Source organism: Oncorhynchus masou, chromosome 31 (genome assembly GCF_036934945.1).
Source record: "Oncorhynchus masou masou isolate Uvic2021 chromosome 31, UVic_Omas_1.1, whole genome shotgun sequence".
In the NCBI taxonomy this organism is placed as follows: Eukaryota; Metazoa; Chordata; class Actinopteri; order Salmoniformes; family Salmonidae; genus Oncorhynchus; species Oncorhynchus masou.
This window is the reverse complement of record NC_088242.1, coordinates 62,792,917-62,816,968: the sequence shown is the minus strand read 5'-3', so window position 1 is coordinate 62,816,968 and position 24,052 is coordinate 62,792,917. Positions and strand designations below refer to the sequence as shown.

The following is a 24,052-nucleotide window of genomic DNA, read 5'->3' as shown; positions in this document are numbered from 1 at the left end:
TATCCAAATATTAAAAGAGCGCCCCCTATATCGAAGAAGTTAAGCACCAGCTGTCAGAGCATTTTACAGATCACTGCACCTGTCCATAGCCCATCTGTAAACAGCCCATCTATCTACCTACCTTATTCCCATACGGGTATTTATTTATTTTGCTCCTTTGCACCCCAGTATCTCTATCTGCACATTCATCTTCTGCCATTCCAGTGTTTAATTGCTATGTTGTAATTACCTAGCCACATGGCCTATTTATTTCCTTAACTTACCTCATTTGCACTCACTGTATATAGACTTTTTGTTTTCTTTTGTTCTACTGTATTATTGACTGTATGTTTTGTTTATTCCATGTAACTCTGTTGTTGTACGTGTTGGATTGCTACGCTTTATCTTGGCCAGGTCGCAGTTGCAAATGAGAACTTGTTCTGAAATAGCCTACCTGGTTAAATAAAGGTGAAATTTTAAAATACATTTTTAAAAAGTACACAGTACATATATGAAAAATCATATTTCCTATCCAACAAAAATGGAGTAGGGCTATATACAGTGGGGCAAAAAAAGTATTTAGTCAGCCACCAATTGCGCAAGTTCTCCCACTTAAAAAGATGAGAGGCCTGTAATTTTCATCATAGGTACACTTCAACTATGACGGAAAAATTAGGGGAAAAAATCCAGAAAATCACATTGTAGGATTTATAATGAATTTATTTGCAAATGATGGTGGAAAATATGGTGGGAAAGTATTTGGTCAATAAAAAAAGCTTATCTCAATACTTTGTTATATACCCTTTGTTGGCAATGACAGAGGTCAAATGTTTTCTGTTAGTCTTCACAAGGTTTTCACACACTTGCTGGTATTTTGGCCCATTCCTCCATGCAGATCTCCTCTAGAGCAGTGACGTTTTGGGGCTGTTGCTGGGCAACACAGATTTTCAACTCCCTCCAAATATTTTCTATGGGGTTGAGATCTGGAGACTGGCTAGGCCACTCCAGGACCTTGAAATGCTTCTTACGAAGCCACTCATTCGTTGCCCGGGCAGTGTGTTTGGGATCATTGTCATGCTGAAAGACCCAGCCACGTTTCATCTTCAATGCCCTTGCTGATGGAAGGAGGTTTTCACTCAAAATCTCACAATACATGGTCCCATTCATTCTTTCCTTTACACGGATCAGTCGTCCTGGTCCCTTTGCAGAAAAACAGCTCCAAAGCATGATGTTTCCACCCCCATGCTTCACAGTAGGTATGGTGTTCTTTGGATGCAACTCAGCATTCTTTGTCCTCCAAACACGACGAGTTGAGTTTTTACCAAAAAGTTATATTTTGGTTTCATCTGACCATATGACATTCTCCCAATCTTCTTCTGGATCATCCAAATGCTCTCTAGCAAACTTCAGACGGGTCTGGACATGTACTGGCTTAAGTAGGGGGACACGTCTGGCACTGCAGGATTTGAGTTCCCTGGCGGCGTAGTGTGTCACTGATGGTAGGCTTTGTTACATTGGTCCCAGCTCTCTGTAGGTCATTCACTAGGTCCCCCCGTGTGGTTCTGGGATTTTTGCTCACCGTTCTTGTGATCATTTTGACCCCATGGGGTGAGAACTTTCGTGGAGCCCCAGATCGAGGGAGATTATCAGCGGTCTGGGATGTCTTCCATTTCCTAATAATTGCTCCCACAGTTGATTTCTTCAAACCAAGCTGCTTACCTAATTGCAGATTCAGTCTTCCCAGCCTAGTACAGGTCTACAATTTTGTTTCTGGTGTCCTTTGACAGCTCTTTGGTCTTGGCCATAGTGGAGTTTGGAGTGTGACTGTTTGAGGTTGTGGACAGGTGTCTTTTATACTGATAACAAGTTCAAACAGGTGCCATTAATACAGGTAACGAGTGGAGGACAGAGGAGCCTCTTATAGAATAGGTTACAGGTCTGTGAGAGCCAGAAATCTTGCTTGTTTGTAGGTGACCAAATACTTATTTTCCACCATAATTTGCAAATAAATTAATTAAAAATCCTACAATGTGATTTTCTGTTTTTTTTTCTCTCTCATTTTGTCTGTCATAGTTGAAGTGTACCTATGATGAAGATTACTGGCCTCTCTCATCTTTTTAAGTGGGAGAACTTGCACAATTGGTGGCTGACACTCCTTTTTGCCCCACTGTATAAACAAAATTGCCTGCAATGAAGACGTCCTATATTGGTCTGCTAATGCAGGACTAGTAAAGGCCCAGTGCACTACTTTTGTGAAAAATGTAAACTAAATGTATTGGGTGTTTACCAGCATTTGTAACTTGAGTCTGATAATACAAACAGTTAATCTGATAATACTTGTGTGAATATAAAAATACTTGCCTGATATGTTTTTCAGTTTCTTGAAATTCTTTGTAAATGCAACTTATTTCGATGTGAACTGAAATGGTCTATTCATCCCTTTTCCATTTTAGTAGACAATCTTATCCAGAGCAACTTACAGTAGTGAGTGCATACTTTTTCGTGTTGGTCCCACGTGGGAATCGAACCCACAACCCTAGCTAACATTGCAAGCGCAAAGTAGTTTGTAAGGATGGTAAATTAATACTGCACAAAAAGTGCTTGTTTTCCATGTTATTTGATCAAGAAAAAATATTTAATTTAATGTAGATGTTGTGTCTTTGCCCATAACTTTTCACCTTTTTGATTTAAATGTTTGAGGACTGTTTTGTTCTTTCTGAAATTCCATTAGAATAACAATCGCAGAGAAAAGGACAGGGCAACAACTCCTACATTCCAACTATTAAATCCTGATAGATACTGTTCTTAATTATACAACTACCTTTTTCTCCAAAACGGAGATGCTGAAAAAAATGTTTGCCCGCGCTACAGACGTCTACGGTATGTCGGTCCGGTAATACTATTAAAGACCCAGTGCACTAAATTTGTGAAAATATATATTTTTCAAAACAATATAATTATATATATTTTTATAGACCAGAGGAAATGGTGACTCCTATTGGCCCTCCAACACCACTTCCTGTAGCGTCTGGTCTCCCATCCAGGGACTGACCAGGACCAACCTTGCTTAGCTTCAGAAGCAAGCCAACAGTGGGATGCAGGGTGGTATGCTGCTGGTTTTTCAACATGACAATGACCCAAAACACACCCCTGGGCTATTTGACCAAGAAGGCGAGTGATGGAGTGCTGTATCAGTTGACCTGGCCTCCACAATCACCCGACCTCAACCCAATTGAGATGGTTTGTGATGAGTTGGACCGCAGAGTGAAGGAAAAGCAGCCAACAAGTACTCAGCATATGTGGGGACTCCTTCAAGACTGTTAGAAAAGCATTCCAGGTAAAGCTAGTTGAGAGAATGCCAAGAGTATAGAAAGCTGTCATCAAGGTGAAGTGTGGCTACTTTGAAAAATCTAAATATATTTGATTTGTTTAACACTTTTTTTTGGTTATTACATGATTTCATAGTTGGTCTTCACTATTATTCTACAATGTAGAAAATAGTGGAAATAAAGAAACTCTTGAATGAGTAGATATATACATACAATTGAAGTCGGAAGTTTACATACACTCGTTTTTCAACCACTTCACAAATTTCTTGTTAACAAACTATAGTTTTGGCAAGTCAGTTAGGACATCTACTTTGTGCATGACACAAGTCATTTTTCCAACAATTGTTTACAAACAGAATATTTCACTTATAATTCACTGTATCGCAATTCCAGTGGGTCAGAAGTTTACATACACAAAGTTGACTGTGCCTTTTTAAAGAGCTTGGAAAATTCCAGAAAATTATGTTGTGGATTTAGAAGCCTCTGATAGGCTAATTGACATCATTTGAGTCAATTGGAGGTGTACCTGTGGATGTATTTCAAGGCCTACCTTCAAACTCAGTGCCTCTGCTTGACATCATGGGAAAATCAAAAGAACTCAGCCAAGACCTCAGAAAAAACATTGTAGACCTCCACAAGTCTGGTTTATCCTTGGGAGCAATTTACAAATGCCTGAAGGTACCACGTTCATCTGTACAAACAATAGTACGCAAGTATAAGCACCATGGGACAACGTAGCTGTCATACCGCTCAGGAAGGAGACTCGTTCAGTCTCCTATAGATGAACGTACTTTGGTGTGAAAAGTGCAAATCAATCTCAGCAAAGGACCTTGTGAAAATGCTGGAGGAAACAGTTATAGAAGAATCTATATATACAGTAAAACGAGTCCTATATCGACATAACCTGAATGGCCACTCAGCAAGGAAGAAGCCACTGCTCCAAAACCGCCATAAAAAAAGCCAGACTACGGTTTGCAACTGCACATGGGGACAAAGATTGTACTTTTTGGAGAAATGTCCTCTTGTCTGATGACACAAAAATAGAACCGTTTGGCCATAATGACCATCGTTCTGTTTGGAGGAAGTTAAAGCTTGGTCGCAAATGGGTCTTCCAAATTGACAATGACCCCAAGCATACTTCCAAAGTTGTTGGAAAATGGCTTAAGGACAACAAAGTCAAGGTATTGGAGTGGCCATCACAAAGCCCTGACCTCAATCCCATAGAAAATATGTGGGCAGAACTGAAAAGGCGTGTGCGAGCAAGGAGGCCTACAAACCTGACTCGGTTACACCAGCTCTGTCAGGAGGAATGGGCCAAAATTCACCCAACTTATTGTGGGAAGCTTGTGGAAAGCTACCCGAGAAGTTTGATCCAAGTTAAACAATTGTAAAGGCAATGCTTCCAAATACTAATTGAGTGTATGTATGTAAACATCTGACCCACTGGGAATGTGATGAAAGAAATAAAAGCTGAAATAAATAATTCTCTCTAATATTATTCTGACATTTCAGATTCTTAAAATAAAGTGGTGATCCTAAAACAGGGAATAGGATTAAATGTCAGGAATTGTGAACATTGACTTTACATGTATTTGGCTAAGGTGTCTGTGAACTTCCAACTTCAACTGTGCATATATAGATATAAAAATTGAAACACCCCTTCTTCCTGTGGCTATGGCTGTAAGCACAAGGTGATTTTGTTCCTCTGGAACCAAGAGAAAGGGGTTTTGTTTCAATTCTAAATCCGTCCGAGAACATCACAGCGAGATGAGACTGCGTTTGCTGCAATCGCTAGTCTCCCATTCCATATGCTGTATTGCAAGCGGAGCTGCAAGGTTTACCAGCCAGAGAAATTCGATCCTTTGTCTGGATGGACCAGAAAATGTGACTTGTCGCTCACTATGCAAATGAGGTGTCAGATTTCACGTAATGCATTGCAGATGAGAGCAGATAGTAGCATATGAAGCAGGACAATGGTGCACAGTAATTGATGTTGCGAAGTACACAGAGCGCTCTGTAATAAAAAATGTTGGTCGGAACCTGTCCAGATCTGCTCAAAGTCCCCTAAATAGAGGACTTAACATTAACTCACAGGAAGTCCAATCCAGTTAACTACTTTTGTATAGTAAAGGAGATAAGTATGTGATTATTGTGCTTAAATAGTCATGTTCACTACTATTGTTCTACCTTTTATGTGTAAGCAGTGCACTCACTGTGTGGTGACGTAGTCCACTGTGACAGGACTCTCATTAATGTGATGACTGCTATTTATCAAATAATTACCTACTCTGTTTAATTATTACTCGATTTATAAGATATATTTGTGTCTATAGATAAGTCACTTATTAATGTATTGTTTCCTCATCAGTCTCATTCTGAACGTTGCAAAATTCTTGGATATCTGCACGAACCCTAGCCTAAGTGATGAATCAGCGATATACAAATTGGCTTAAGAAATAAATAATTAACTAAATAATCATACAGAATTACTAACAACCACTCGGTGAAGGCTATATTGATTACTAACATAATGCAATGAAAAGTCCCTAGTGGACTAACCCGATATGATGGCTTGTTACACGATGGAAAGTGGGTGGGGAAAGAGTGGGAGTGAGAAAGTAGTGGACTTATCGTACATACATTTGGAAAATATGCTCACTGTAAATATGGATATTTAGCACCCTAACAACCACTCATTAGTATTTAGAAATGCAACATATATTTACACTTAGGTGTCTTTCTCTGTGTCTGAAACCACTCGTCTGTCTTTGGCGAGTAGTTTGAGGGATGTAAGACTGGTTTGTCCACCAGAGGTCACAATGTCCTTTGTAGTTGAAGTAGGCTTCTTTATCTTAAGAGTGTACCTATGGTGGTGAGAGGAAATTGAATGGATACTCCAGCTGTTACACACGCGGTGGTCTTTGGTCGAGTTTACTAGACTACCAGTACTTAAACAGCTGTAGACTGAATGTTCCAGTGTGATCTTTATCTTCTTCACTCGAGAGTTTGAGGGTCTTACCATTTTCTGGTGTTGTAGTTTTAAACCATTTGTAAGCCATGTAGCCACCGCTCCACATTGTCTGGTCTGTATTTAAATTCCAACCATTTTGACGTGTGGACCACGTCCTCGCGTTCTCTAGTCTAATGTAAATTTCATTAGTTATTTTAAGCTTGGATATAAAGGGGTCATTCCATTATGTTGACACGAAGTCTGTGCTCATGTGGGCGTGGTTACTGACTTGGCAATAGTTTATATGAAAAACAATTATCTAATTCCGAAGGCTAAAATCACATTTTATCTTCAAGTATTCTTATACTTAATCATTTATTTTATACAGTTCAGTTTTGCATTTAAATGTTGTATCTATGAGGGTGTCTAGTTCTTGTTATACAGTCTTTCTGATCATTTTAATGATCATTTTAATATTCCATATTCCATTTCGCATCATTACCTAGATTTGGATGTATTTTGTTTCAATGTTCCATGTTTGATGTTTAAGTTATTTGGCAAGAGTCTATGCAACACTCAGACATTCCATTCTTAATACTGTAGAGCCAAAGGTAGAGTTTCTGCCAGGTATTTACGATCCGGTTGTTAAGTCATAAAACCTTGGTGAACTCCCCCAGGAGAGAGCGAGAGTTTGGCTATCTGTCAGCCATTGGCCTAGCTGATGACACAGGTCTTCCATGGCTTTGTGATAAAAGCTGCAATGTCTTTTCTTATTTCCAGACTGGGAAGAAGGATGAGTTCTCGACCAAGTGCAACCAGACAGATCATCACCGCATGCCAGGGGGGAGGCAGGAGGTGAGGAGGAGAGAGGGGTCTCTTGTCACTTCACAACACTTTTTATATTTTTATCATATGGCTGAGGCAACTATGCATTTGTAAAATAAATGTATTAATTGAGCAATGACTCAATAAATCACATAGTATAGCACTTTTTACAAACACACAACTTCAATGTTACGATCATACTGAAAGTTCGCTGTTGTCCCTCATGATGAACTCGGGAAGGGGACTATGGATCTGTCGCCGTTCGTTCGTACATTAGTCACGCGATATCTCAGACTGCACTGGTCCGATTTTGACAAAAACCTGGGTGAATGATGTGTCTTGCCTTAGCGAACACAATCAAAACATAAATCTTGTATGCACTAAAGTAATATTTAAGAAATGTGGCAAAGCAATTAACGTTTCCTCTGAATACAATGTTGTGTTTGGGGTAAATCCACTAAAACACATTACTGAGTACCACTCCATATTTGCAAGCATAGTGGTGGCTGCATCATGTTATGGGTATGTTTGTAATCGTTAAGATCTGGGAAGTTTTTCGGGCAAAGCACAGGCTATATTCTAGCGGAAAACCTGGTCTTCTGCTTTCCACCAGAAACAAGTAGATTAATTCACCTTTCAGCAGGACAATAACCTAAAACACAACACCAAATCTACACTTGAGTTGCTTACCAAGAAGACCGTGAATGTTCCTGACTTAAATCTACTTGCAAATCTATGGCAAGACCTGAAAGTGGTTGTCTTGCAATGATAAACAACCAATTTGACAGAGCTTGAAGAATTTTGAATAGAATAATGGGCAATGTTGCGCAATCCGGGTGTGGAAAGCTCTTAGACGCAATATCTCAGACACCACTGGCCCAATTTTGATGAAGATTGGATGAGTGATTCGTCCTGCAATAGAGTTCTAGCGTTTACAAAATTACACTGTTTGGCCCAAGGGGGTAGCTATAGTAATTGACTGTATGCACGTTAGTCACACGCAATATCTTAGACAGCACTGGACTGATTTTGACGAAACTTGGGTAAATGAGCGCTGCATCATTTTTGGGGGATGACATGTTTACTGTTGCCTTGTCTAAGATTTGTGTTGAATCAAGTCGTTCAGATTTCAATCGGTAAATGAGACACATCGGTAAGTGGGCGTAACCGTGGCATTTTGATCTGTTGGCAGGAGTTCCGCACATGGCTGGAGGAGGAGTGGGGGAGGACACTGGAGGACATCTTCCATGAGCATATGCAGGAGCTCATTCTTATGAAGTTCATCTACACAAGCCAATACGAGTAGGTCTTCCTTATGACAGTATACCAGCCAATGTGAGTAGGTCTTCCATATTACATCTACTGTTTTAGACAATTTATTTAAATATTTACATTTTGCCACTATTGTTCCTTTTCTTTTATTTGTTTACTCTGGTCAGTGAAAGACCTAAAGAAATATCTAGCTGGAGGCTATGAATTAATTGTAATGTACATACATTTTCCTCAATGTGTCCTTATAATGCTTTAAGGGATGGGTCGCTAGGTGACTTGACACGTACCCCATTAATTTGTTTTTCATTCAGTGATATTGTATTCCTTTTTTAAGAGGTTCATATAAATCTGTTTCATGTAATTGGCTTCATGAATGTTGATGATGCTGTGTTCTGACAGTAACTGCCTGACGTACCGGCGGATCTACCTCCCCCCCCTGATGCCCTCGGACCTGCTGCAACCGGGCCTGTTTAAAGGCACCTATGGCAGCCACGGCCTGGAGATCGTCATGCTCAGCTTTCATGGGCCCTGCGCCAGGGCCACCAAGCTTACTGTCAGTCCCTCAACCCTATTGCTTCCACCCTACTGTTTCCAACTCCAACTTTCTCCCTAATGTTTATTTTATTTAATCCTTAAAGTAGTTGGTTGGCATTGAGTTATGTGGGCAGAACACTATATTACAGGTGGCCTACATATTCCATTGTGTATTTAACAAAACCTTCAGTGTGATCTGTTCAGTTGGCATGAAGACATTTTGAAATTGAAAACAAAAGTCCTTATTACACGTTTGGGTAGTACCTCTTTCCTTTCAAAATGTTTTCCCCATTTTGTGCCTACTGAACATTTCCCTGCCTGTTCTCCTCTTTCCCAGGGGGACCCCAATGTCCCAGCAGGCCAGCTAACGCTTGACGTGGACCTGAACCGGCCTGTGTGCCTGCCGGACCTGGTGCACCAGCGCAGCATAGAAGAGCTGTCTCGCCTGGTGCTGGGGATGCACGAGGACGCGCAGCGGGAGGTGCAGAACCCAGACGTGGCCCCCCAGGGAGCTGCTTCAGAGGGGGTTGTGGCTGGTGGTGCTGGGGCAGCGGGGCTGGGGTCGGCTATGGAAGCCCAGTCAGAGAGCCCCCAGCCTGGGCCCAGTAACAGCAGCGCTTCCTCAGAGGCCCAGCCTTTCGTCCTGCCTCTGGGGGTCATGACCCGCAATGAGGTTTACCCCCGAACCTGCAAGATGTGGTGAGACCATTTATATCACACCTGTTCAGGTTGTTATTCACACATCCTCATATTGCCAAGAGTGCCAGGAAAATGTAGCTGCATAATATAATAAAATGGTAATTTATCAGACACTTTTCTCCATATGGACTTAGTTTATGCATGTGTTCAGCGCATGTGGAAATCACAAAATGTATGTGTTACAAGCACAACACTCCGGCCAACTGAATCATTGGATCACAACATGTGATACACCATCCAAAGTACCTTCAGAAAGTATTCATACCCACATTTTGTTGTTACAGCCTGAATTCAAAATAGATATATATATATTTTTCTCACCCATCAACACACAATACCCCATTAGTGTTCTTGGGCACAGGCACTATGGTGGTCTGCTTGAAACATGTTGGTATTAGAGATTCGGACAGGGAGAGGTTGAAAATGTCAGTGAAGACACTTGCCTGTTGGTCAGCGTATGCTCAGAGTGCAAGTCCTGGTAATCCATCTGGCCCTGTGAACTTGAGAATGTTGACCTATTTAAATGTCTTACTCACATCGGCTGTGTAGAGAGTGATCACACAGTCGCCCAGAACAGCTGATGCTCTCATGCATCAGCTGTGTTACTTTTCTTGAAGCGAGCATAGAAGTTATTTAGCTCGTTTGGTAGGCTCTTGTCACTGGGCAGTTCTCAGCTGTGCTTCCTTTTTGTATTCGGTAATAGTTTGCAAGCCCTGCCACATCCGATGTGTGTTGGAGCCTGTGTAGTATGATTCGATCTTAGTCCTGTGTTGACGCTTTGCCTGTTTGATAGTTTGTCAGAGGGCATAGTGGGATTTCTTATAAGCTTCCAGGTTAGAGTCTCGCTCCTTGAAAGCGGCAACTCTACCCTTTTGCTCAGTGCGAATGTTGTCTGCAATCCATGGCTTCTGATTAGGGTATATACGTACAGTCACTGTGGGGACGACGTCATCAATGCACTTATTGATGAAACCAGTGACTGATGTGGTATACTCCTCAATGCCATCGGAAGAATCCCGGAACCTATTCAAGTCTGTGCTAGCAAAAATGTCCTGTAGTTTAGCATCTGCCTAATCTGACCACTTTTTTAATAGACTGAGTCACTGGTACTTCTTGCTTTCATTTTTGCTTTTAAGCAGGAACCAGGAGGATAGAATTATGGTCAGATTTGCCAAATGGAGGGTGAGGGAAAGCTTTGTATGCGTCTTGGTGTGTGGAGCAAAGGTTGTTTTTTAATTTTATTTAAAAAATAATAATAATAATTTCCCTCCCCAGTCTGGTTGCACATTCAACATGCTGATAGAAATTAGGCAAAACTGATTTAATTTTCCCTGCATTAATGTCCACGGCCACTAGGAGCGCCGCCTCTGGATGTGCGTTTTCCTGTGTGTTGCATATGGCCGTATACCGCTCATTGAGTGCGGTCTGAGTGTTTGCATTGGTTTGTGTTGGTAAATAGAAAGCTATTGTGCACCAGCTTTTGTTTACAAATATGCATAGGCGCCTGCTCTGTGTCTTACCTATCCTGCCAATACAGGGATGAGGGCCTGTACGGGTGTTTGGAGTATATCCTTCCTGTCCGACTCATTAAAGAAAAACTTACACTGCTGCACCACTGGGGAGGCCAATTTGGCAACATTTTATTCCACTTTGACATTATGGGGTATTGTGTGTAAACCAGTGGGAAAAAAATCTAAATTTAATCCATTTTAATTTCCGTCTGTAACTGTAAAATGTGTAAATACTTTCTGAAGGCACCGTATGCTACGCAACAGGAAATCATGTTTAATTGATTTGTTTTTTCATTGATTTCAGCTTTTACGGAACAGGCCTGATTGCAGGCCACGGCTTCACAAGTCCGGAGCGCACACCGGGCCTGTTTGTCCTGTTCGACGAAGACCACTTCGGCTTCATCTGGCTAGAGCTCAAGTCGTTCAGCCTTTACAGCCGCCTGACGGACCGGCTGGCCCACGCCTATGCCCCCGACATGGAGCGCTTTGAGGCCATGCTGCGCAACATGCAGTCTTGGACATCCTGATGGGGCAGACAGACACAGGCTTACCTAGACCCCGTACACACATCCCGAGTGTTGACCGCACCTGGAAAACATTTGGGAACCTAGTTGTAACCAATAACTAAGGCCCGTTGTTTTTTCCTGATCAGGTGATGTGGTTAGGCAAAACTCTTGGTCTTAATTATCACTCATGTATGTATATCTTTCCCCTATAGAACCCCGAAATGCTTACACACAGAAAAGCCCCATATTTACTACCCCTGTAGAATCCCTCTCTACTGTACACAGCTTCACAATCCCAAATCACCTCCACACTGTCCCACACATTTCTGGCTCTGGCCAGAAACAACCTTTTGCCCTACCACCTAGGCACCTGAAGTATCCTTGCTCCCTGTCCCATGTTTCCCCTCTTTTCACCTCCACACGACATCGGTATCTCTGCTGCGGCATACCCAGAGGTCATATGATATGACAAAGGCTTCCTTAACAGCTTAGTTATTAATTTTTAAACCAGAGAAGAGGATTTTACTTTTCATCCCACAAACCCCAGAACAAACGCTCTGTGCCTCTGAGTTGTAATGTATACATCATGTCTATATTGCCTAATGCTACAGTGCCTTGCAAAGTATTCATCCCCCTTGGCATTTTTCCTATTTTGTTGCATTACAACCTTTAATTTAAAATGATTTTTATTTTGATGTCATAATTGACATGCAGAAAATGGTCCAAATTGGTGAAGTGAAATGAAAAAAACAAGTTAAAGAAAATTCACAAAAAGGGGAAAAGTGGTGCGTGCATATGTATTCATCCACTTTGCTATGAATCCCATAAATAAGATCTGGTGCAACCAATTATCTTCGGAAGTCCCATATTTGGTTAAATAAAGTCCACCTGTGTGCAATCTAATTGTCACATGATCTGTCACATGATCTCTGTATATATACACCTGTTTTGAAAGGCCCCAGAGTCTGCAACACCACTAAGCAAGGGGCACCACCAAGCAAGCGGCACCATCAAGACCAAGTAGCTGTCCAAGCAGGTCAGGGACAAAGTTGTGGAGAAGTACATATCAGGGTTGGGTTATAAAAAAATATCTGAAACTTTGAACATTCCACAGTGCACCATCTCGCCAACAGCCAATGAAATTGCAGGGCGCCAAATACAAATCAACAGAAATCTCATAAATCAAATGTCTCAAACACATAAGTATTAGGCACCATTTTAAAGATACAATTCTCGTTAATCCAGCCATAATGTCTGATTTCAAAAATGTTTTACAGTGAATGCTCCACAAACGATTATGTTAGGTCACCACCAATTCCAACCATTTTTCCAGCCAAAGAGAGGAGTCACAAAAAGCACAAATAGAGATAAAATTAATCACTAACCTTTGATGATCTTTATCAGATGACACAATACATGTATGTTTTGTTCGGTAAAGTTCATATTTATATCCAAAAATCTTACTTTACATTGGCGTGTTACGTTCAGTAGTTCCAAACATGCAGTGATTTTGCAGAGAGCCGCGTGAATTCACAGAATAATAATAAATAAATAATATAAATAATAATATAAATAATATAATACATTTAGAATAATAAATGTTGATGAAAAAAAACTATTATACATGTAACTTTAGATACACTTCTCCTTAATGCAACCGCTGTGTCAGATTAAAAAAAAAAACGGAAAAAGCATAATCTGAGAACGGCGCTCAGAGCCCAAACCAGCCAGAGAAATATCCTCCATGTTGGGTAGTCAACATTATTCATAAATAGCATTATAAATATTCACTTACCTTTGATGATCTTCATCAGAATGCACTCCCAGGAATTGCAGTTCCACAATAAATGCTTGTTTTGTTTGATAATGTCCATCATTTATGTCCATTTATGTCCAATAGCTTCTTTTGTTAGGGCGTTTGGTAAACAAATCCAAAAGCGCGATCCGGTCCATTCGGACAAAATGTTCAAAAAGTTATATTACAGGTCGAAGAAACTTGTCAAACTAAGTATAGAATCAATCTTTAGGATGTTTTTATCATTAAAGGTCAATAATGTTCCAACCGGAGAATTCCATTGTCTGTATAAAAGCAATGGAACGAGAGCTGCCTCTCAAGGGAAAGCGTGTGGCTGAGAACGAGGCTGTAGTCAAACCCCTTAGTCAAACAGCTCCCATCCGGCACCCCTTCACATGAGAAGCCTGAAACAATGTTCTAAAGACGGTTGACATCTAGTGGAAGCCCTAGGAAGTGCAAAATAACCCATATCCCACTGTGTATTCGATAGGGGTGAGTTCAAAAACTACAAAACTCAGATTTCCCACTTCCTGTTTGGATTTCTCAGGTTTTTTTCTATCCACTACAAATAATATGCATATATTAGCATCTGGGACGGAGTAGGAGGCAGTTCACTCTGTGCACGCTATTCATCCAAAAGTGAAAATGCTGCCCCCTATCCCAAACAAGTTTTAAATCCATTATTAAAAAATGGAAAGAATATGGCAACTCAACAAACCTGACAAGAGGGCGGCCCACCAAAACTCATGGACCAAGCAAGGAGGGCATTAATCAGAGAGGAAACTAAGAGACCAAAGATAACCCTGAAGGAGCTGCAATGCTTTATGGAAGAGTTGCCATAATGGGCTTTATGGAAGAGTTGCCATAAAGAGTTGCCATATAAAAGCCATTGCTTAAAGAAAAAAATAACAAACACGTTTGGTGTTCGCCAAAAGGCATGTGGGAGACTCCCCAAACATATGGAAGAAGGTACTCTGGTCAGATGACACTCAAATTTAGCTTTTTGGCCATCAAGGAAAACGCTATGTCTGGCACAAACCCAACACCTTTCATCACCCCGAGAACACCATCCCCACAGTGAAGCATGGTGGTGGCAGCATCATGCTGTGGGGATGTTTTTCATTGGCAGGGACTGAGAAACTGATCAGAATTGAAGGAATGATGGATGGTGCTAAATACAGGGAAATTGTTGAGGGGAAACCTGTTTCCGTCTCCCAGAGATTTGAGACTGGGATGGAGGTTCACCTTCCAGCAGGACAATGACCCCAAGTATACTGCTAAAGCAATACTCGAGTGGTTCCACATTTAAATGTCTTGGAATGGCCTAGTCAAATACCAGACCTCAATCCAATTGTGAATCTGTGGTGTGACTTAAAGATTGCTGTACACCAGCAGAACCCATCCAACTTGAAGGAGTTGGAGCAGTTTTCCTTGAAGAATGGGCAAAAATCCCAGTGGCTAGATTTGCCAAGTTTATAGAGACATACCCCAAGAGACTTGCAGCTGTAATTGCTGCAAAAGGTGGCTCTACAAAGTATTGACTTTGGGGGTGATGAATAGTTATGCACGCTCAAGTTCTGTTTGTCTCATTTGTTTCACAATAAAAACATATTTTGCATCTTCAAAGTGGTAGGCATGTTGTGTAAATCAAATTATATAAACCCCCCAAAAAATAAATTTTAAATCCAGGTTTTAAGGCAACAAAATAGGAAAAATGCCAAGGGTGGGTAAATACTTTTGCAAGTCATTGTAAGAGAGGTGAGTGGAATTTCTACTAAAACTTATTCTTTAATGATTTTGTTTGGATGCATGCTGTATTTTCAGTTTAATGCCACCTGTTTCCAATACTCTTATTCACAATCTGAGACACTTTTGGTTTGCTATATATTAGTGTGTACATTGCTCTTCGTTTGGTTCACAGGTGGCATTATGGTGTTAGAAAAGATCTCCGGTGCTTTTACTCTTTTCGTCTCATGGTCAAGGAAAATATAATGTATTTTAATATTACAATATTACGCAATTGGGCATTTGCATATCAGAAATTGCTACTTTTTATTTTCAAAATACTTCTAATGGATAGTATGTAGTAAAATGGAAATATTTAATGACTGGATGTTTCAACATATTAGTATTTTCTACATGTTGGCAAAAAGCTTACGCTGTACTGTCGCTGTATCAGCCATTTGTATTTAGACTGATAGCATATTGCCCTATTGGATGCTTTTAACAGGATGTTATAAAGGTATTGCAACACCCGTTAGGATCATCGCTACACAAAATGCTATTCAGGGTTCTCATCTTTATTCCCATTTGGACCCCAGGAAGAGTAGCTGCTGCTGCCTTAGTAGCAGCTAATGGGGACCCTACTGAATACTAAATCATACTGTACATTTACATTGCAAAAAGTGTATGACTGTTCTTGGCAGTACAGTGGATGGTTTTGTCCCAACTCCTCTATGGATTCCTTTCCTTCATGACCGGGACCGGAAGAGTTTTCCACCATGTGGTTTCCCCCCCATCTTCTCCTGACGACAGGTCAGTGATCATGGAGGGCAGGACATAAGGAAAGGAAGCTAAGTTGATAGTATTGAGACAGTCACTAACTCCGAGGCTCCATTCAAAGCAGTTCTTTTGTATCAGACTGCAGCTTTACTAACGTTTGAAAAAAAAGCTCTAGCGAGAGTAAAGAAGTAATATATATTAATGAATGGAACCTATTTAATAAGCTTATTTTAAATATTTTTTGGGACAGCTGTAGAAATATTTGCATCATTACTTGGTTGATTTGAGTTTTGTAAGTAGCGCTTCTGTGGTCAGCTGTTTAAATGAAGCACCTTTAAATTGAGTCTTGCGCTTTGTAAATCGTCAATCCCAGAGGCACAACCCTGCTTGAAACTGTTAGACCTGTTGAACTGCTCACTCTGACTTCAGTTCTGCAGTTTAAGTGTACTTTCTCTTAACAATAATAAAAAAGAATAACTCTTTCGCTTCTGTTTTTCCTCTTTCCCATTTCACACGTTTTGGAGCATAGCATAAGGTAACCAGTCCAACCAGTATGCATAATAATACTGTCCACACACAAAGGCGATTCCTAGATTTTGTTTAATTTGAGTATAGGCTAGAGTCAGACCAATTATGCACCAAAGAAATCTTAAATCAGTTTTGTTAAATTGCCAAACGTAAAATGCAGTCGGCTTTGTATTGTATAGTGGCACAATCCTAATTTGTTATGTGTGGGGGCTTGGGCTCATAAGGTCTAATATACAAATGGGTGTTTCGAATGAATAATCACCTTTTGAAAGCGCTGTGCATTCAGTTGTTAGGTTTTGAAACAACATCCACAATGACCATGTTTTCCTATCAGTTTCAACCGTTTTAAACTTCTTTCTTCAAATTGATCAATCACAGTGAGGCAAGTTTTAAAATGAAATTGTATTTGTCACGTGCCGAATATAACGTGTAGACCTTACTGTGAAATGCTTACAAGCCCTTAACCAACAATGCAATTTTAAGAATTTTCCACATTGAATGACCTTCGTGTATTTTAAAGTAATGATGGACTGTCGTTTCTCTTTGCTTATTTGAGATTTTCTTGCCATAATATGGACTTAGTCCAATTTGGTAAAAGACCATCTTCTGTATACCACCCCTACCTTGTCACAACACAACTGATTAGCTCAAACGCATTAAGAAAGAAATTCCGCAAATGAACTTTTAAGAAGGCACACCTGTTAATTGAAATGCATTCCAAGTGACTACTTCATGAAGCTGGTTAAGAGAATGCCAAGAGTGTGCAAAACTGTCATCAAGGCAAAGAGTTGCTGTTTGAAGAATCTCAAATATAAAATATATTTAGACTTTTTTGGTTACTACATGATTCCATATGTGTTATTTCATAGTTTTGATATCTTCACTTATTCTACAATGTAGAAAATAGTAAAAATAAAGACAAACCCTTGAATGAGTAGGTGTTCTAAAACTTTTGACTGGTAGTGTACATGGGGTACTGGTACAGAGTCAATATGCGGGGGCAACAGTTGAGGTAATTGAGGTAATATGTACATGTAGGTAGAGTTAAAGTGACTATTCATGGATAATAAACAGAATAGTAGCAGTGTAAAAGAGAGGGGCATTGCAAATAGTCTGGGTAGCCATTTCATTAGCTGTTCTGGAATCTTATGGCTTGAGGGTAGAAGCTGTTGAGAAGCCTTTTGGACCTAGCCTTGGCGCTCTGGTATCGCTTGCCGTGCGGAAGCAGAGAGAACAGTCTATGACTAGGGTGGTTGGAGTCTTTGACCATTTTTAGGTCCTTCCTCTGACACCGCCTGGTATAGAGTTCTGGATGGCAGGAAGCTTGACCCAATGATGTACTGGGCCGCACGCACTACCCTCTAGTGCCTTGCGGTCAGAGGCCGAGCAGTTGCCATACCAGGCAGTGATGCAACCCGTCAGGATGCTTTTGATGGTGCAGCTGTCAAACTTTTTGAGGATTTGAGGACCCATGGCAAATCTTTTCAGTCTCCTGAGGGGGCATAGGCTTTGTCGTGCCCTCATCATGACTGTCTTGGTGTGCTTGGACCATGATAGTTTGTTGGTGATGTGGACACCAAGGAACTTGGCGCTCTAAACCTACTCCACTACAGCCCCGTTGATGAGAATGGGGGTGTGCTCTGTCCTTCTTTTCCTGTATTCCACAGTCATCTCCTTTGTCTTGATCATGTTGAAGGAGAGGTTGTCGTCCTTGCACCACACGGCCAGGTCAGTGACCACCTCCCTATAGGCTGTCTCATTGCTGTCTGTGATCAGGCTTACCACTGTTTTGTCATCAGCAAACTTAATGATGGTGTGGGAGTCGTGCCTGGCCATGTGGTCATGAGTGAACAGAGTACAGGAGGGGACTGAGCACGCACCCCTGAGGGACCCCCGTGTTGAGGATCAGCGTGGTGGATGTGTTGTTACCTACCCTTACCACCTGGGGGCGGTCTGTCAGGAAGACTAGGATCCAGTTGCAGAGGGATGTATTTAGTCCCAGGGCCCTTAGCTTAGTGATGAGCTTTGGTGTTGAGCTGTAGTCAGTGAATAGCGTTCTCACATAGGTGTTCCTTTTGTCCAGGTGGGAAAGGGCAGTGTGGAGTGCAATAGAGATTGCATAATCTGTGGATCTGTTAGGGAGGTATGCAATTTGGAGTGGGTCTAGGCTTTCTGGGATAATGGTGTTGATGTGAGCCATGACCAGCCTCTCAAAGCACTTCATGGCTACAGATGTGAGTGCTACGGGTCGGTAGTCATTTAGGCAGGTTACCTTTAGTGTTCTTGGGCACTTGCCAGTTGGTCAGCGCATGGTCGGAGTACGAGTCCTGGTAATCCGTCTGGCTCTGCAGCCTTGTGAATGTTGACCTGTTTAAAGGTCTTACTCACATCGGCTATGGAGAGCGTGATCACACAGTCGTCCGGAATAGCTGATTTTCTCATGCATGTTTCAGTGTTACTTGTCTAGAAGCAAACATAGAAGTAATTTAGCTTGTCTGGTAGAGTCACTGGGTAGCTCGCAGCTTTGCTTCCCTTTTGTAGTTTGTAATAGTTTGCAAGCCCTGCCACATCCGACGAGTGTCTGAGCCAGTGTAGTATGATTCAATCTTAGTTCTGTATTGATGCTTTGCCTGTTTGATGGTTTCTTCGGAGGGCATAGCGGGATTTCTTCTAAGCTTCCAGGTTAGAGTCCTGCTCATTGAAAGTGGCAGCTCTACCCGTTAGCTCAGTTCGGATGTTGCCTGTAATCCATGGCTTCTGGTTGGGGTATGTACGTACAATCACTGTGGGGACAACGTCATCGATGCACTTATTGATGAAGCCAGTGACTGATGTGGTGTACTCCTAAATGGCATCGGAAGAATCCCGGAACCTATTCCAGTCTGTGCTAGCAAAATATTCTGGAAGCTTAGCATCTGCTTCATCTAACAACTTTTTTATTGACCGAGTCACTGATGTTTGCTGCTTTAGTTTTTGCTTGTAAGCAGGAATCAAGAGAATATAATTATGGTCAGATTTGCCAAATGGAAGGAGAGCTTTGTATGCATCTCTGTGTGTGGTGTAAAGGTGGTCTAGAGTTTTTTTCCCCCTCTGGTTGCACATTTAACATGCTTGTAGAAATTCGGTCAAACCGATTTAAGTTTCCCTACATTGAAGTCCCCAGCCACTAGGAGCGCTGCCTCTGGATGAGAATTTTCCTGTTTGCTTATGGCCATATACAGCTCATTGAGTGCGATCTGAGTGCCAGCATCGGTTTGTGGTGGTAAATAGACACCTATGAAATGTATTGAAGAAAACTCTTGGTAAATAGTGTGGTCTACAGCTAATCATGAGATACTCTACCTCAGGCGAGCAAAACCTCAAGACCTCCTTAGATATTGTCCACCAGCTTTTGTTTACAAATATACATAGACAGCCACCCCTTGTCTTACCAGAGGCCACTGTTCTATCCTGCAGATACAGTGTATAAGTGAACCCCAAATCAATGTAGTTCTCATCATATTTGCGCCTCTTTGATGGTCCAACATCCCTGTCTGTTGTTCGGTGCTTTCTTGGGTAAGGGGGCAGTAGCTCTTTTGCTGCATCAGATTCACAACTGTGAGTGTCCATGCTAGCTGGGCTAACAACAAATGTAGAATTACTGACGCTAGCATTGGATGTGCTCGTGGAAGCAGAACAACTTGTGTCGTCGACAGGTGCAGGTGTAGTACTGCTGGTAGTTGCAGTACTACCAGTAGAGTTGGTATGTGTCTCTATGGACGCGGGCAATATATCTTTTTTTAACCATTTATCCATTTTCGTTTGGCTACATACAGATCTCGTTAGTGAAATTCCCGCGGGGTGTACCAGTGAATGTGATTGGATGTTTATTATTTGACTAGGCTATCTGTATTTAGCATTGTGTTGTTATTTCACTGAACACAAGATAGTTTAATTTTATTTCTGGCAGTGAAACAATGCGACTTGGGTGAGGTTTTTTTCTAACCCAACAGTTTAACCTCCTTGGAAAATATAAATTGACTGTTTGAAAATGTGAAGAAATATCTTTTTTTTTTTATGTATTTTTTATTATTATAAAAAAAGACAATGTGAATCACATTTTTATTTGGCGTACCCCCGACGGCATTGCGCGTTCCCCTGGGGTCTCACTTTTTTCCCCCTCAATGTGTTCCGGTACCTCAAAGCCCCCCTGGGTATGAACTGACAAATAGGTGAGCGGCTGCTCTTGTGTCTCAAACCATAGAAAGTGTAGGCTAATGCATGTTTTCATGATGATTTGGATTGGGGTGTTTGTAGCCTAATCAGTCTAATTGAGGTGTAGACTATAACATAATGCAGTTGAGTGCTTAAACTTGTAACGAGGCTTCATGGGATTTATTGTATCATAAAGTCATGTGGTTTTGTTGCATCCAATGGCAGTGTTTGTGATAAACAAACGCAAGGAGCCACTTGTGGATTCGACAGCTCCAATGCAGTTCCGACGCCGCCAAAAGCTATGCTGGTGTCAGCTAATGCAGATCTGATCAAATCTAGCCCTGAGTTGGAATTTGTAGTGGCTGTTTAAAGCAAACTGATGCATGAATTACACTTTCTACTGACTCAGAATACTTTGTGTCCTTGACTTCCAAGCCTATTGCTGTTGTAAGAGCAGGAATGGTAAACATAGCATCCCCAAACAACTTAGTGAGTACATCAGGGTTTTTCACCCGATTTACAGAGGTTCCCAGGTATTCATCTGCTATCAGCTCAGTTATCCACTGATCCTTTGGCTGAAGGAGACAAATACCATTTAGTGGAGCCACATTTTAATATGTGCAATGTCTTGGCAGGTGTGACTGCAGTCTCTTAGATCAGGGTAGAATAATGCCAGCAAAGGCATGACCTGCTCCCGATCAATTCCATCCACCCAACCAGGAATTAACAATGAAGGAAAAGCAGCCAACAAGTGCTCAGCATATGTGAGAACTCCTTCCAGACGGTTGGAAAGCATTCCAGGTGTAGCTAGTTGAGAGAATGCCAAGAGTGTACAAAGCTCTCATCAAGGCAAAGGGTGGCTACTTTGAAGAATCTCAAATATAAAATATATTTGGTTACTACATGATTACATATGTTTTATTTCATACTTTTGATCTCTTCACTATTATGCCACAATGTAGAAAATAGTACAAATTAAGAAAATCCCTGGAATGAGTAGGTGTGACCAAACTTTTGACTGGTACAGTATATAGATAAATAAATAAATAGCTCTATTACTATGCAATTGCTAAAGAATTTTATAACATGTTACTACAGTTAAAGATATTCCTGAAATAACAACTTACTGTTGTTAACTTAGTGTTATCCAAGTCACGTAAAATATCACATTCAATATTGTTGTTATACATTTTTAAATAAATTCTCAAAGCTGACTTAAGTTTGCCAGTAGCCTACCAAATTCGTCAGTGTTGGCTCCAGTCATGAACGGTACCTTGTGCATTTCATGGTTTTGGAAACTCCAACTTGGGCAGGAACTGCCCATCTACAGTCACACCACAATACAACAATTGATTCTTTAAAAAGACAGAAGTTGAAAACATGGATTATTTAAGTAAAAAAAAAGGAAAGTCACACGTCATTCAAGCAGTATCCCTGTTTTAGGCTCAAATAATTTGTTTCCAGGACATCACTTGAGGTAGCTGTGATGAAAATAGTATATTGATGTGATGTAGACCTTGAACTGTGTTGATTTTTGTTTGGTGGAGACAGAGTTTGAAAATACCTGGGCCACAGACAACGGGTCAAAGCTCATGGTAACATCCATAGCTGTACCACTCAGCTATTGCACGATGGAACAGATCAGCAAACAACAGTGAATGAAGCTGCCAATTACTAACAATATTAAGAGCCCTGACAAAGGCCATGCAGCCGAAACGCATCAGAGTTCTTGAACTTTGTTTTCATTGAAAATGCCATACAAATAAAGGCATTTTAATTAATTATATGAAGAATGCCTTGGTCATCCTTTATTTTTAATGACCAATTTACCCCTTTTACCAAAGAGCATCTTCTGTCTACCAAAACCTACTATTATGTACCTGAGCAGCGCTTCCCTTCCTCCTTTTATCCCTAAATATTAAGAGCCTGTTCAAAAGCGCTAACAATCTGTGTGTGTGTGGATCCTCACCAGTACTGATACGCTCACCCCACCTGCAGACTCTGCAAATACGGTGACCTACTTGGAGTTGCCCCAAAAGTTGTAATTGTGCTCCTGGACTAATTTTACACCAGGCATGTTAATTTTAACACTCATTCAGTGTTTATATAGATCCACTCTCATCAGTGTTAATTTAACACTTTTGTGGTGTTAAAATTGAAACACTGTTTGTTAAGACATAATGCTTCAGATACAGTCATGCCTTATCTAAGAAAAGGGGAAAAAACTATGTTTATTTATTTTTATTTTATTTCACCTTTATTTAACCAGGTAGGCCAGTTGAGAACAAGTTCTCATTTGCAACTGCGACCTGACCAAGATAAAGCAAAGCAGTGTGACAAAAAAAACACAGATGAGCAGCAAACTCCAATTCTCATTTCCTGTTTGAACAGCATCACTCAAAATCAAGGGAAAGTTTCCCACAAGACAGGGTTTGAATAGGATTAAGTGCTATGCTATTTCCACTGTTCTCTAGCTTGACTTTAGTTGGACGGTTTTTGCGTTCCATGTACTGTACCCATAGTTAAACGAGTAGCTTCTAGAGAGAAGCGCATGTTTCTATTTAAAAACAATTCTGAGACATATTCAAACAACAATTTTAACTCAAATGGAGCCACGCCTTCAAGAATGTCATGCATTATGTCCACAGAAAGATTACTACAAACATGGAAGTGCTGAAAACTGTTTAGTTTAGAATTTTTCTTCACACCATACACAGATGGGAGCTGTGGGACTGATTCAAATGCATTTCAAATGTATCTTTACCACGCAAAACAATCTTAGAGTCATCCTCACTGTAAACCGTCTGAGCATTAGACTTTTCTATCAAACAGAACTGGCAAAAGTAATGACCACTGAAGGACTCTGTGGAACCAAGGACTGCATGCATCCCCAAATTGTCTCCAGTTATTTGGCAGATTAACTATATCAGTTGAAAAAGGCAAATTTACACCATGACTCTCCAGTTTAACATCATTAACCAAGGGCTCCAGAATGACATCACAGCCATATTTCTTTTGATCTTGATAACGAATCAAGACCCATTTGATTATTGGGGTTGTTCTTTGCAAAAGTGTAAAAAGGATGAACATTTAAGAAGGCAATAAACAAGTGAACTCTTACCAATGTCCCTTCCGCCAGAGCGCACATGCACTATATTGAGCTGGACAATAAATGTCCTGAGGTGCTCAAATTCCAGTCTTGCAAAATCTATGTTGATTACAAAGTAGAGCAATAACTAGTGTGTCATATCGACATTTATAAACTGGGTGGTTCGAGCCCTGAATAGTGATTGGCTGAAAGCTGTGGTATAGCTGACCGTATACTATGGGCATGACAAAACAAAGAATTTTACTGCACTTATATGTTGGTAACCAGTTTATAATAGCAATAAGGCTCCTCTGGGGGTTGTGATATATGGCCAATATAC

The 24,052-nt window shown here is 40.8% G+C and overlaps 1 protein-coding gene across 2 annotated transcripts in view; it reads left to right on the top strand.

Moving 5' to 3' along the window:
- Window positions 1-16,384, top strand: part of LOC135524250 (F-box only protein 31-like) — a 32,101-nt gene extending 15,717 nt beyond the window's left edge. For both annotated transcript variants that reach the window (XM_064951623.1, XM_064951624.1), the window contains 5 exons: window positions 7,039-7,113; window positions 8,276-8,385; window positions 8,755-8,908; window positions 9,227-9,588; window positions 11,404-16,384. In XM_064951623.1, coding sequence (XP_064807695.1) covers window positions 7,039-7,113; window positions 8,276-8,385; window positions 8,755-8,908; window positions 9,227-9,588; window positions 11,404-11,626 — 924 coding nt within the window. In that variant the 3' untranslated portion in view covers window positions 11,627-16,384. The remainder of the gene's footprint in view (window positions 1-7,038; window positions 7,114-8,275; window positions 8,386-8,754; window positions 8,909-9,226; window positions 9,589-11,403) is intronic.
- The last annotated feature ends 7,668 nt before the right edge of the window (window positions 16,385-24,052 follow it).